Here is a 14,461-nt window from a genome sequence, read left to right as displayed (position 1 = left end):
CAAGCAACATGTTATTAACGGTCGTCTTGTTTTGTGAAAGCTTCATTCGGTAACCTGCACCGGATCAGTCGTCGCCTGGATCAACAAAAATCTACCTCCATTGCCAAGCAGTGGTGGTCTAATGTTAGAATTATGATAGAGTAAAAGTTGGAAACCAGAATGAAAAATTCTCCTATCATAGCGCAAAAAAAGGCGAATACGTTCTGGTCAGAGTTAGGGATGTAAAAGGAGGGAACCAGCTTTTAAACGTTTGTCGCTTTTTTAAAGACATCTAAATCAAAACACTTCGACATATTCGGGCTTTTTATGGTGTTAAACCTAATTCCCAGACCAGCGAGCTCTCATAGCTGCAAGGTGTTGGCACACCTCCATCTTCCAATTTTTGGCTGAACTCCCTGATACAGTACAGCACTCCGTCTTGAGGCCACAAGTGGCCCAGCGGGACCATCCGACCGCGGTGTCATCATCAGATGAGGATGAAGATAGAAGGGGCATGTGGTCAGCACACCGCTCTCCCGGTCGTTATGATGGTTTTCTTTGACTGCAGCCGCTACTATTCGGTCTTGTAGCTCCTTAATTGGCATCACGAGGCCGAGTGCACCCCGAAAAATGGCAACAGCTCATGGCGGCTTGGATGGTCATCTATCCAATTGCCGGCCACGCCGGACAGCGCTTAACTTCATTGATCTGACGGGAACCGGTGTATCCACTGCGGCAAGGCCGTTACCAAAGTCCCTGATACTCTGCCCAAATTCTAGCCATGATAAACAATCTATAATATCCTATCGCTGAAGAGCAGACATGTAATAGCTAAAATAGTTTTCCAGGGGTGATATCATTTCTGGGGGTGGACCTGCTCGTTGGTAGGGCGCTAAAACAATTTTCTAATTTCTGTGTGGGAGGGGCGGTTGGTTTGTTTTTCCTCTCCAGAGAGGACCGTCCCCCCCCCCCCCCCTCCTAGACCCACGCCTTGTTACATGTATGGTAAGGGGTGTAAGAACAAATAGACACAACGCACCCACAATAGGAAGTATACGAATGCCTAGGGGTTTATCTATAGTAGGAAGCGTCGCAAAGTTGGAATGTGTGCGACCTAAACTTTGACGTGTGTCATCGGAATGAAATTTTCTCCCTGCAGCGGAGTGTGCGCTGATGAAACTTCCTGATTGATTAAGACCATATGGTGGACCGGAACTCGAACGCTGTATCTTTGCTTCTCACAGGCAAGTGCTCTTCCAGCTGAGCTCCGCAAGTTTTACAGAGAACTTCTGTGAGGTTTGGAAGGTAGGAGACGAGGTACTGGGAGAAGCAAAATTGTGAGGACGGATCGTGAGACGAGCTTGGTTAGCTCAGTTGACCCTCCCACCGAAATTCGTAGAAGGCTTGCTTATCCCGGTCCCCAAACCGTCGGGAGGTCGGGGAGTTGGACATGATGAGGCGTTGAACATGTTAAACTGTGACTTCAAGATTTTTTAGCCGGATTCTTGCTGCTCGCTTTCGGCGCGTCATCCCTCAAGTCATCGCTCTGGTGGTGACAGTAGCATTCAGACAGCACTCAGCGATTACCGTGACGTCATAGCTCTGGCTACGACCTGCCGCAGTCGTGGTGCTTAGTGACGGTGGACTTCGACCGCGCCTTTGATAGTGAGTCATGACTTAATAGGAAACGTACTCCGACGGATAGCCTTCCACCACAGATTCATACACATCGTCTTGCGACTCCTCCGAGGTGCCACGTCGCGAGTACTGGTCAATGGCCGTGTGGTGGACCCTATTACTATCATGGGCTCTGTCCACCAAGGATGTCCGCTATCGATGCTCCTTTTCGCCACCGCTCTTGAGCCACTGTTACACGGTTTGAGGAGCCGGTTGATGAGGATAACAATGAGAGGGCATTCTTTCATCTGCCGCCCGTATGCAGATGACATGGTGTTCTTGGTTCTGTCGGAGGATGAAGTAAGAGGGCTTGGATTAGTCAGCAGGCTATTAATCACTGAAAACTTACAATGTAAATGTTATCATGTGTACTTCGTTTTCTAACAAATGCTGCAGCGATATTCGTGTATCTGTTTTATATGGGTAGTTATGCTCACTTCAATAAATTGTTCAATTCAGAGACTTCTCATTACCTAATTAAACATTTAAATAAACATGTATCTAGGTCATTCGTTCTGTGTCGATAAGCGATTTCATATGGTAGGCCGATCAGTTAGTGCAAAAACCGTTGCAGATTCCTGTAATTAAATACTTAACTTTCAAAGACTGTCTGTACATCAGAATAACTGTCTCCTTCAGCCTTCAAATTTGATGTATCGAGCTGTGATGTTCGTTTAGTGGTTTACATCCCACGTGTACGAATGTGTGATGCGACGACTGTCTTTGTCAGACTGGTCGTGTTACTAGGGCCTCCCGTCGGGTAGACAGTTCGCCCCGTGCAAGCCTTTAGATATGACGCCACTTCGGCGAGTTGCGCGTCGATGGCGCGTCGATGGCGACTCGAGACCCACGAGAAGGCGGTGGCGCGTTACGTCACAGCACGTGACACTGCAGGACTTACGTGCTAACAGCCATCTGCGGTGGGGAGCGAGTAAATATTTCAGACGAGTTTAAGAATTCTTGACTGTGCTACCGAGAGCTAGTATGCATTTAAACGCAAACGACAAAGACAATACCTTTCGTGAGTACCTTGTCAATTAAATATTGATTTCTCTGTGGCCCTGTACGGAGACGAGCTTTCGCGAAATGTGGCGGACAAGCCAACTAGCACGACGCCATAAATTCGTTGTGATGCCTGTCTTTCTCGTGGGTCGCGGGAGCAACTTTCGTGACGTCACTTCCAGACGATGGGAAGCACATGGGTCCGCTGCTGCCTACCTCCTTGAACTGGCAGCACGTCCGAGCATACACAAAGTAGCGACCACGCGCTCAGAGCAATACGTGCAGCCCCTTTCTCTTTTTTCCTCCCGGTGCTCTTTCCACTCTCGTGTCACAAGGGCGAGAAACAGTGGAAGATACTCTCCCCTTCTCCCCCAGGGGGGTCCACAACTCTTTTGTGGATACGTGCGTAGCGAGCACGGGACCCCGAGCTAATGTGGCCCTCCTTCCTTTTCGGGCTGCATACCCTCCCTTTCCGCATCCTTCCCTGTCCCCCATCTTCGCCCCCCCCTCTCACCTCTGGCTCCTTCCTTCCCCTTCTCTCCCTCTAGGAGTATGGTTTGTGCCTACGTCCGGAGACGGACGCTCGAAACTGTTACAAATTTCTTGCTTTCTATACTTGCAAGTCTTCGTCCTTCCTCTGTCCTTCTCTTTTCCTTCCCTCTTCTCTTTGCACTTTTCTCCACTGCGGCGTTTGAGACCCCTCATCTTTCCTTTCCCTTTCTCTTTTTTCCTCCCTGTGCGTGTCTGAAGGCCGACCCACACACTTCCATGCGTAGCCAGTGACGGGGTAACGCGTAATTCCCCGCCCTGGGTAGACAGGTAGGACACGTACGTACCCCCTGGTAACGGCCAGGCCCAAGGAGGGGTGATTACCCGAGCTGATACCTTCCGAAAGTGCCGATTGGTCCCTCCGTCCGTTTGTCGGGAGGTGTGACCTGAGGTGTGAACAGTCACCTAAGTCGGGAGTGCCCTCAGAGAGGGCCCCCACAAGGGAGGAGCGCGCCATCGGAGACGCCGGTAATCATGGGGGATTCTTCCGCAATGGTTTCCTCACCTTCCACTATGTCTGCTCACAAGCGTAAGTTCACTGAGTCTCAGCCACAGACAGTTCTTCCATCGTTGCCACAGTTCCTTGTTGTTTCTCGGTCTGACGAAGGTCACGACTTCTCCACGGTCAACCCTTTCATTATTCAGAAAGGTGTCGACGCAATTGCAGGTCCTGTAAAGTCTTGTTCCCGATTACGGAATGGCACCCTGTTGCTAGAAACAGTCAGTGCCCTCCAGGCACAAAAATTGCTGCGTACCTCACTACTACACACCTTCCCGGTCCGGGTGGAACCGCACCGTACTTTAAATTCCTCACGTGGAGTCGTTTATACACGCTCCCTCGATGGATTGTCTGACGAAGAAATTCAGCAATACCTGTCTGACCAGTGCGTAATGGCTGTTCATACGGTTATGAAAAGGGTTGACAAGAACATCATTCCAAACCGCACTGTCTTCTTGACATTTGACAAAGTTCAACTCCCATCGAAAATCAAAGCAGGCTATGAGATAATTTCCGTTCGCCCTTACATCCCAAACCCTACGCATTGCTATCGGTGTCAGCGGTTCAATCACACCAGCCAGTCCTGTTCCAATCCGGCCAAATGTGTTACATGTGGCAATGATGCCCATGAGGGTGCTTGTCCACCTCCATCCCCTCGCTGCATCAACTGTATGGGTGACCACGCTGCTTCCTCTCGAGATTGCCCCGTTTTTAAGGACGAAAAGCTCATCCAGGAAATTAGAGTGAAGGAAAAGGTGTCGACCTTTGCTGCTCGAAAATTATTCGCCAGTCGACAGCCCACCGTGCCTCAGACAGGAAAATACAGCACTGTCCTTGATTCTCCTTGGCCAACAAAGGAGGCGGCCATGCAGACTTGCGAACTCACCTTTAGTACCACGGTCGTCAGATCGGCCAGCGCAAAGATCGCCCGTTCAACCTCACCACTTTCGCCTGCCCACTGTCTGGCTCACTCTTCGTCGGGTTCTGCTAAATCTCGAGCCCAAAAGTCAGACACCAAGACTTCGAAAAAAGAGCATACTCGTGAAGAGTTTTTACGTACCGCAACTTCCCAACCATCGGTTCCTCCTTCATCTAAACATCATACTTCCAAGAAGGCTACAAAGAAACCCAGTTCCTCTCCTTCTCCGCCAAGGCGTGTCCCATCTACAGCACCACCTGGCGGAAATCGCCCTCGGTCGTCTTCTGTATCGCCGAGGCGCACTGCTGGCAGCCGATCAACCGGCCGATCGCTGGTGGCAGGAGCTGCTCCTGACCAACCTATGGATCAGGATCTTCTGCTTTCGGCTGAATGCCATTCCATGCTGTCGGTCGCAAGCTCTGAGCAGTCGTTGAGTTGACAGCGACCTTGGTCACATTCCTCCATTTTCTGTTCACCCTATGTCCATTATCCACTGGAATATCCGCGGTATTCGAGCCAATCGCGATGAATTGTCGATCCTCTTGCGATCCTACTCGCCGGTCATCTTCTGTCTTCAGGAAACAAAGCTGCGTCCCCATGACCGCTTTGTTCTCCCTCATTTTCAGTCCGTCCGATATGATCTCCCCTCTGTTGAAGGCACTCAATGATACTCTCCATTATCACCCAATCCACTTAAACACTTCCTTCCAAGCTGTCAATACTGTTTTCTCCATGCGGGAACTCCAACATGCACTCTCTTCTTCTCGCTCCTCCGCCCCAGGACCGGATGGTATCCACGTCCAAATGTTGCTGCATTTATCAACCCATAGTCTGCGTTACCTCCTTCGCCTTTATAATCGAATTTGGACCGACAGTACTTTTCCCAGACGATGGCGGGAAGCTATCGTCGTTCCCGTTCCGAAACCTGGAAAGGACAAACATCTCCCCTCTAGCTATAGCCCCATTTCTCTCACGAGTAGTGTCTGTAAGGTTTTGGAGCGTATGGTGAATTACTGTTTAGCTTGGTGGCTAGAATCCCGCAGTCTTTTAATGCCTGCACAATGCGGATTCCGAAAGCATCGTTCTGCAGTTGACCATCTTGTTGCTCTCTCCACTTATATCGTGAACAATTTTCTCCGGAAACGCCAAACGGTAGCAATATTTTTTTATCTGGAGAGAGCATACGATACCTGTTGGAGGACAGGCATCCTCCGCACACTGTTCTCTTGGGGCTTTCGAGGCCGGCTGCCCCTTTTCCTTCGCGAATTTATGGCAGAGCGCACATTTAGGGTGCGGGTGAACACTACTCTCTCCCATACTTTCTCCCAAGAAAACAGGGTACCCCAGGGCTCCGTGCTGAGTGTGGTACTGTTTGCCATTGCCATAAATCCAATTATGGATTGTCTCCTTCCTGATGTCTCGGGCTCCCTCTTTGTGGACGATTTTGCGATCTACTACAGCTCTCAACGGACCAGCCTTCTTGAACGACGTCTTCAAGGATGTCTCGATCGCCTCCACTCTTGGAGCATCGAAACCGGCTTCCGTTTTTCTCCCAGTAAGACAGTTTGTGTTAATTTTTGGCGACGTAAGGAGTTTCTTCCACCCTCCTTACATCTAGGACCTGTCAACCTTCCGTTTTCAGAGGTCACTAAATTCTTGGGTCTTATGTTTGACAGAAAACTGTGCTGGTCCTCCCACGTTTCCTATCTTTCGGCTCGCTGTCTGCGATCCCTCAACACCCTCCGTGTCCTGAATGGTACCTCCTGGGAAGCGGACCGAGTGGTCCTTCTCCGCCTCTATCGCGCCTTAGTGCGCTCGAAATTGGACTATGGAAGCATAGTCTACTCCTCCGCTCAGCCGTCTATTCTTCGGCGTCTCGACTCTATCCACCACCGTGGATTACGTTTAGTGTCTGGAGCTTTTTACACCAGCCCTGTGGAAAGCCTTTATGCTGAGACTGCTGAACCTCCGCTGTCCAATCGGCGAGCAGTCCTTCTGAGTCGTTATGCTAGCCATCTGTCTTCCATGCCTGCTAATCCAGCCCATGACATTTTTTTCGACGCCTCCTTTGATGTAGGGTATGCAGACCGCCCCTTCTCCCTACTACCACCGGGAGTCCGCTTCCGTCAACTGCTCCATTCTCTTTCCTTCCGCTTTCCTAAAACCTTCTTGACAACTTGGGGAACAGCACCACCTTGGCTCCGTCCCCGGATCTGCCTGTTCCGTGACCTTTGTCGATTTCCCAAGGATGGTACCCCTTCACTTGTTTATCGTCGGGCATTTGCTGCTCTATGTGCACAAATGACCGACGCCACGTTTATTTACACCGACGGCTCGAAAACATCGTTAGGTGTAGGGAGTGCCTATGTTGTTGGCGACACCCCAAATCACTTTCGGCTTCCCGACCAGTGTTCGGTTTATACTGCGGAGCTTTACGCTGTTCTCCAGGCTGTCCACTACATCCGCCGCCATCAGCGGATACAGTACGTTATCTGCTCAGATTCTCTCAGCTCTCTCCTCAGTCTCCAAGCTCTTTATCCTGTGCACCGTCTGGTCCACCGGATTCAGGACTGTTTGCGCTTGCTCCACCTGGGGGGCGTCTCGGTGGCGTTCCTCTGGCTCCCGGGACACGTTGGTATCTGTGGAAATGAGGCGGCCGATATTGCAGCCAAGGCTGCAGTCTCTCTTCTTCGGCCAGCTATCCAATCGATTCCCTTCGCCGTTCTACGGAGCGTTTTATGTCGTCGTGTTGTTCATTTATGGCACGCGCATTGGTCGACACTTCCCCATAATAAATTGCGGGACGTGAAAGCTCTTCCTTGTGCTTGGACCTCTTCCTCCCGAACGTGTCGTCGGGAGGAGGTAATTTTAACTAGACTCCGGATAGGGCACTGTCTTTTTAGCCATCGACATCTTTTAAGCGGCGATCCTCCCCCACTCTGTCCCCACTGCTCTCAGCTGTGGACGGTAAGACACCTTTTAATTGAGTGCCCCTCTTTTAATCCGTTACGCGCCCGTCTACAGCTATCGCCTGCTATATCGTCGATTTTAGCAGATGACACGCGCTCAGCCGATCGCGTTCTCGAGTTTATTAGTGCCAGAGAAATGACGTCAGTCTTTTGAAGTTTTTTTTTGGGGACAACCAACCTCTTTCTGTAGTGGATTTTTAAACCTTCCTTCTGCTTTTAGTTTCTCCAATTTTATGACTTCCGTTCCCATTGCTGCTGGTTTCCACTGTCGTTTTTTACTGTTTCCTAAGTCACGGACCGGGCGCTAATGACCATGGCAGTTTTGCGCCCTAAAACAAAAAAAAAAAAAAAACCTCTCCCCTTACTTGAACAAACCTTCTGACTACTGTACAGTTACTAAATCCATTTTAATTTTTACTAACGTACACTCAACCGTATTATTCGTTCTCCACATGCTAATTATACACTACTGGCCATTAAAATTGCTACACCAAGAAGCGATGCAGATGATAAACGGGTATTCGTTGGACAAATATACAAGAACTGACACGTGATTACATTTTCACGCAATTTGGGTGCATATATCCTGAGAAATCAGTACCCAGAACAATCACCTCTGGCCGTAATAACGGCCTTGATGCGCCTGGGCATTGAGTCAAACAGAGCTTGGATGGCGAGTGCAGGTGCAGCTGCCCCTGCAGCTTCAACACGATACCACAGTTCATCAAGAGTAGTGACTGGCGCATTGCGACGAGCCAGTTGCTCGGCCACCATGACCAGACGGTTTCGATTGGTGAGAGATCTGGAGAATGTGCTGACCAGACCAGCAGTCGAACATTTTCTGTATCCAGAAAGGCCTGTACAGGACCTGCAACATGCGGTAGTGCATTATCCTGCTGAAATGTAAGGTTTCGCAGGAATCGAATGAAGGGTAGAGCCACGGGTCGTAACACATCTCAAATGTAACGTCCACTGTTCAATGTGCCGTCAGTGCGAACAAGAGGTGACCGAGACATGTAACCAATGACACCCCATACCATCACACCGGATGATACACCAGTATGGCGATGACGAATACACGCTTCCAATGTGTGTTCACCGCGATGTCGCCAAACACGGATGCGAGATGCGACCATCATGATGCTGTAAACAGAACCTGGATTCATCCGAAAAAATGACCTTTTGCCATTCTTGCACCCAGGTTCGTCGTTGAGTACACCATCGCTGGCGCTTCTGTCTGCGATGCAGCGTCTAGCCACCCTTGGTCTCCGAGCTGTTAGTCCATGCTGCTGCAAACGTCGTCGAACTGTTCGTGCAGATGGTTGTTGTGTTGCAAACGCCGCCATCTGTTGACTCAGGGATCGAGACGTGGCTACACGATCCTTACAGCAATGCGGATACGATGCCTGTCATCTCGACTGCTAGTGATACGAGGCCGTTGGGATCCAGCACGGCGTTCCGTGTTACCCTCTTTAACCCACCGATTCCATACTCTAACAGTCACTGGATGTCGACCAACGCGAGCAGCAATGTAGCGATATGATAAACCGCAATCTCGATAGGCTACAATCCGACCTTGATCAAAGTCGGAAACTGATGGTACGCATATCTCCTCCTTACACGAGGCATCACAACGACGTTTCACCAGGCAACGCCGGTCAAGTTCTATTTGTGTATGAGAAATCGGCTGGAAACTTTCCTCTTATCAGCACGTTGTAGGTGTCTCCACCGGCGCGAACCTTGTGTGAATGCTCTGAAAAGCTAATCATTTGCATATCACAGCATCTTCTTCCTGTCGGTTAAAGTTCGCGTCTGTAGCACGTCACCTTCGTGGTGTAGCAATTTTAATGTCCAGTAGTGTACTACCACAACACGTAAATCACAGGTTAAAAGATTCAAATAAACATCTGCAACAGGGTAATTATAAATGAAAGCCCTTTCCATTATTAGTTTTCCATTGGCGCAATAGCAAATCAGCATTAGCCAGCCGTGTCATTTCAAAAGTGACGAGTGAGGAGGATTATACTAACACTCTTTTGTAACAGTTAATCGAGATGTCGCAGCTAAAGTGTGGGCTATAAGCGAGATCCCTAGTCGACCAATGAATGGAATAAATGCCATCTATCATACTTATCTGAAATTCAGTACCCCAGACAACTTAGTGGTTGGAGGGGGGGGGGGGGGGTATGGACATCAATGAAACCGTCAATGCGTTGCAGAAGAGTTAGAAAACAAGCATTAGAAATGGATAGCATGGTATTCATTTTATTCTGTCCAGTTTCCTATAATTTATGAAGTCTCTTTTTGTACAATGTAAAAATGAGGTCCAAGTCATCATTTTTCTCCTTTTTTTTTTTTTGAAAGTTTTGCTATTTGTCGTAAGCCGCATGTTGTACTAGTTAGATTAATCCAGTATTTCTCCAACGTGTTCAGGTAGCAATAGCGCACTAACACGCAAATTTGTTGCAGGTCACCTCCAAAATTCGACCTGGTCATTATGGAACGGTTGCTGTCGCCGTGCTTCTACGGTTTGGTTCATAAAGTGGGCTCCCCGCCTCTCGTCGGGTACATCAGCATTAACGCAGGCGTACCCAGCCTCTGGACCGATGGAAACCCCAGCAATCCCGCTTACATTCCAAGCTTTATGGTGCCCTTTTCACACCACATGTCATTCTGGGAGAGGCTTTACATGACATGGGTATGGCTCTACACGAACTATCGCTACTTCTACGTAATGATGCCGCACCAAGAAGAAATCAAGAGGAAATATTTCGGGCCTGACGTTCCATCAGTTTATGAAACTGAAAAAAATTTCAGTTTGATGCTTATGGGTAACCATTTCAGTATAAACTACCCTCGACCGTACCTGCCGCACATGATAGAACTGACTGGACTACATGTGGAACCAAACCCAGCACCTCTCCCTAAGGTAACTACGCTTTCTTCTGTCGTTACATTAGTACAAATCACTTTGACACCACCTGACTTATAAAAATAACAAAATTATCACTAATTTTAAAGTGCAGTATATAATTTTAAGACTACCATAATAACATTACATACATACCCAAAAACATAACACCATCAACAAATGAATTCCTCAAAAGTGTATCGAAATGCAGAACAACAAGGTACAAATTTCTCCAGGACATGTAGTTACAGAAAACCTCGAAACAAGATACATAACAAAATTTGATAACGAAACTAAAAAGGTAGGAAGGTGAGTATCTAATGTGCAGTCGACGTCGAGCTTGTTACAGATGGAATGAATGCGAGCTCGAATTGTGGAGGGAAGGGAAAGGATGTCGGCAGTGTACTTTTGAAAGTAAACATCCTGATAATCGCGTAAAGCGATTTATGGAACTCACAGCATCTTGACGCTAATTTGAATCTCCATCAACGAGAATGCGAGTCCACTGTCTTAACCACAGCACCACCCCGCTCAGTAGCTGGGAAAATCACTTCCGCGAAAAAAAAATTGTTCATTAGGAATATGCTTACTATTATCACAAGCGCATGATAGCAGGTGTGTCATGCTTTGTACGGGGTGTTTCAAGAGCTCTACTGGTAGTCCATTCCAGTTCTCAACAAGGACTGTGTACAGGTCCTTGAATGGTCCTCAGTGACAGGCTAAGGACTAAATGTCCACTCCCAGGCTTCCTCTGCAGCATTCATATTAAGTGACCTCACTGACGAACTTTACAAGAACTTCACCCACCGGAGCAGCCACATGCAGATAGGCGCTATCGGTACCAAACAGGGAGTCTTGGACCTTTACCACGTCAGAAAATATGGACGTCGTTACATTACTTCGTCAGTACCTCTCAACCCCCTCTGACCACCATGAGGCCCTCTAAGTTCATCAGATGTGGTGCCTCCCTAACCACTGGATCCCATCACCACCAAACAGATTCATTCTCAGTCTTTTCTTGTTACTATATCGAGAACTTATGCCAATAATTATTTTGAAAACTGAAGTAGGGCTCAACTAAAATGAGCGTACTTCCTCATATAAGCGTACTCCATAATAAATGGGACCTTCCTTGTACTTGTCCGCCCCAACAGCTGAATAGTCAGCGCGGCGGTCTGTCACGCCAAGGGGCGCGGGTTCGATTCCCGGCTGCGTCGATTGCCTCCGCTCAGGGAGTGGGTGTTGTGTTGTCCTCATTATCATATCATCATCAGTGGAAGGCAACGGGAAACCACCACTGGAATCCCTTCCCTAGATGCTCGTGCTGTGGACCTCTTTGACGAGGCAGAACACAAAAGTTTAAGTTCCTGTACTTCGGCATGCAGAACACGCACTACTGGACACCTGGCACACTGATCAGCTGCTCTGAACTTCTGGCGCAGTTTCCTGGGAAACTGAAACACCTGAGACAGCTGTACGTCCTACATTCGTCGTTGGACTTCGTTGTTTACCTCAACCCAGATGTAGATGACGGTTGAGTTTTGTTACTCTCTCCGACATTCTACCGACTTATGATGAACATTTCCTGTGCCTACAAGCCATCTCTAAAGGCCGTGATAAGACACTTGGTGATACAGCGAACGCTGTGGAGTCTGAAGTCTGTACCTAATCAGATACAAGGATTTTACCCTCTCGAAATGGTCCAAATGACCACTTTTTGTCATTCCTTTCCAAACAGTGACAGGACACTAAGCTTTGCTCACGACTAAATTGAGACATGACAGAGACTTTATGGGTCATAGCGAGGCAACGCAGTGGTAAAGACACTGGGACTCTATTCAGGGCGAACATAGTTCAGCGCCTTATCCAGCCATCCAGATTTGGAAGTGATGTGATATGATGTGAATCGTCAAAGTGAATGCTAGGAGGGTTGCCCTGAAAAAGAAACTGCCAACATCCTTTCTGACCCATATCAAATCAGAGTTTGTTCTGCGTATCGCGTGGCCTGATGGTTTACTGGATGTTAGGCCCTAATCTTTTGTTATGTGCATAGCCAAAGTAGAGACTACACTATTACTATACCAATGCCACATTTCCATTTCGTGGAGGAATCTGGACTGTTACAGTGAATGTTTCTTTTTCATTTGTTCTTTACAATTGGTTACTAGTGGAGTGGTATATTTGCATGATTGTATTTGCATATGGGAAAGAGTGATGCGGACGTACGTTTAGTTACGGTTTACGGCACATCTGCCTTGAAATTCCCTTGAACTTGAAGACCAGCTATTACAGGTGCTTACAACTCAGTGTTTGCTTTCACGATCAGGACCTACAAGAGTGGCTGGATGGAGCAGAACACGGCGCCGTATACTTCAGTATGGGTTCCACTGTCATGGGCAGTTCGATGCCTGAAGATAAAAGACTGGCATTTCTCGAGGGTTTCAGAAAAATCCCACAGAGGGTGCTGTGGAAGTGGGAGGCCGACATGGACGACCTGCCGCCCAACGTCAAAGTCTCAAAGTGGCTGCCTCAGCAGTCTGTACTGGGTACGTCACCAACATCGCAAGTACCAAACTTAATTTGTATTTCTCTTTCCAGCATTTGTCTGTCTCATTTCCTGAAAATTAATCGATTTTTCAAGAATCATATGGGAACTTCCTGCAGATCTAGGCAGCAGAAACTCCCTTCTCTATTGTTCGCAATGGGTTACTACTGTCTGGTTGTATGGCTCTATTTTTGGAAATAACTGCCTCGCGTGCCTATCATGGAAAAAAGAATCATCAGCTATGTTTGGTCATCTGATCGGTAGAATATCTGACCACCAATGTGCAAGCCATGACTTCAATCAAAATCCAGATGTCACCATATTGGTTAGCCACGCGGTGTACGGCGCCTTGCCACGGTTCGCGCTGCTCCCCCCGTCGGAGGTTCGATTCCTCCCTCAGGCATGGATGTGTGTGTTGTCCTTAGCGTAACTTTCATTAAGTTAGATTAAGTAGTGCGCAGGCCTAGGGACCGAATACCAAAGCAGTTTGGTCCCATAGGAACTTACCACTATGTCATCATAACCATTCCAATGAAGATCTTTCCACGATAACAGTGCTAATTCCTTCGTTTCCTGTTGACGTAAACTGAACCTGGACGGAACGTCTAACCATTGGAGTCGCTGCAAGACACTGGCGAGGTAGCAACTTAGTTTACCACAGTTAGACGTTGCAAGCGGCTCTCTGGTGACTAGATTCAAAATGTACACCCCGTGACATACAGTAATAGGCTGGGGCAATGGGTGCACGCAGGGATAGTCTGAGGTGCCAAGCCATCAATTTTTTGGGTTCAGTAGCGACCGAGAACCCATCAGAGCCATAGAAGAGCGCCTTTGCGCCAATGAAGTTAGCTATGGACTACCCAGTCCTCTGTCCAAGCGTTCACTGGCTGGAGAAACTTACGGCACTGCTAGCACACAGACGTCTCAGCAGTTAAATGCAGGAAGAGAGATACAGTCATGAGCGCACTAAAAAGAGCATAGGAGGTTCCGTGGGATAGCGCAGTGGAAATGATTGACAACCTGGGGTAATCTATATTTGACAACGGTTATGCATTCGTTTCTCGTAGTCTGTGCCCATATCCGATGTAATGCGCTTCTGGGACACTAGCTACATGTTCCTCATGCATAATGGTCGGTCTGTTAGGGCGCGTTCACACCTGTGCGACAAACAGTAGATTGCGCTGTATCATAGGAGGCACAGCTCACTGACGCAATTTTTACGAGCCCTCAAGACGGAGCGCCAATGCACTACTGTGCTGCAATCCGCAACCAAGCGTCGTGCAGTCCTTCCTATAAACACGTGTTTATCTCGGAAAGCATTGATTCATTTTAGTGCCCAAATACGGCTAACGTAGCTTAACACTATGAACAGATTCTTCAAATTACGAGGGCACTTGCCATTAAGGCGATT

General features: G+C 48.2%; 1 protein-coding gene across 1 annotated transcript in view; it reads left to right on the top strand.

The window, feature by feature from the left end:
• LOC124606333 (UDP-glucosyltransferase 2-like) overlaps positions 1-14,461 on the top strand; it is a 76,507-nt gene that overhangs the window by 52,136 nt on the left and 9,910 nt on the right. The window contains exons 4-5 of the mRNA XM_047138316.1: positions 10,064-10,523; positions 12,832-13,051. Of these exons, the coding sequence (XP_046994272.1) occupies positions 10,064-10,523; positions 12,832-13,051 (680 nt within the window). The remainder of the gene's footprint in view (positions 1-10,063; positions 10,524-12,831; positions 13,052-14,461) is intronic.

Source organism: Schistocerca americana, chromosome 3 (assembly GCF_021461395.2).
Source record: "Schistocerca americana isolate TAMUIC-IGC-003095 chromosome 3, iqSchAmer2.1, whole genome shotgun sequence".
Taxonomy (NCBI): domain Eukaryota; kingdom Metazoa; phylum Arthropoda; class Insecta; order Orthoptera; family Acrididae; genus Schistocerca; species Schistocerca americana.
Note: the sequence above shows the minus strand (reverse complement) of the source record. Positions and strands in the feature narration are given on the sequence as shown.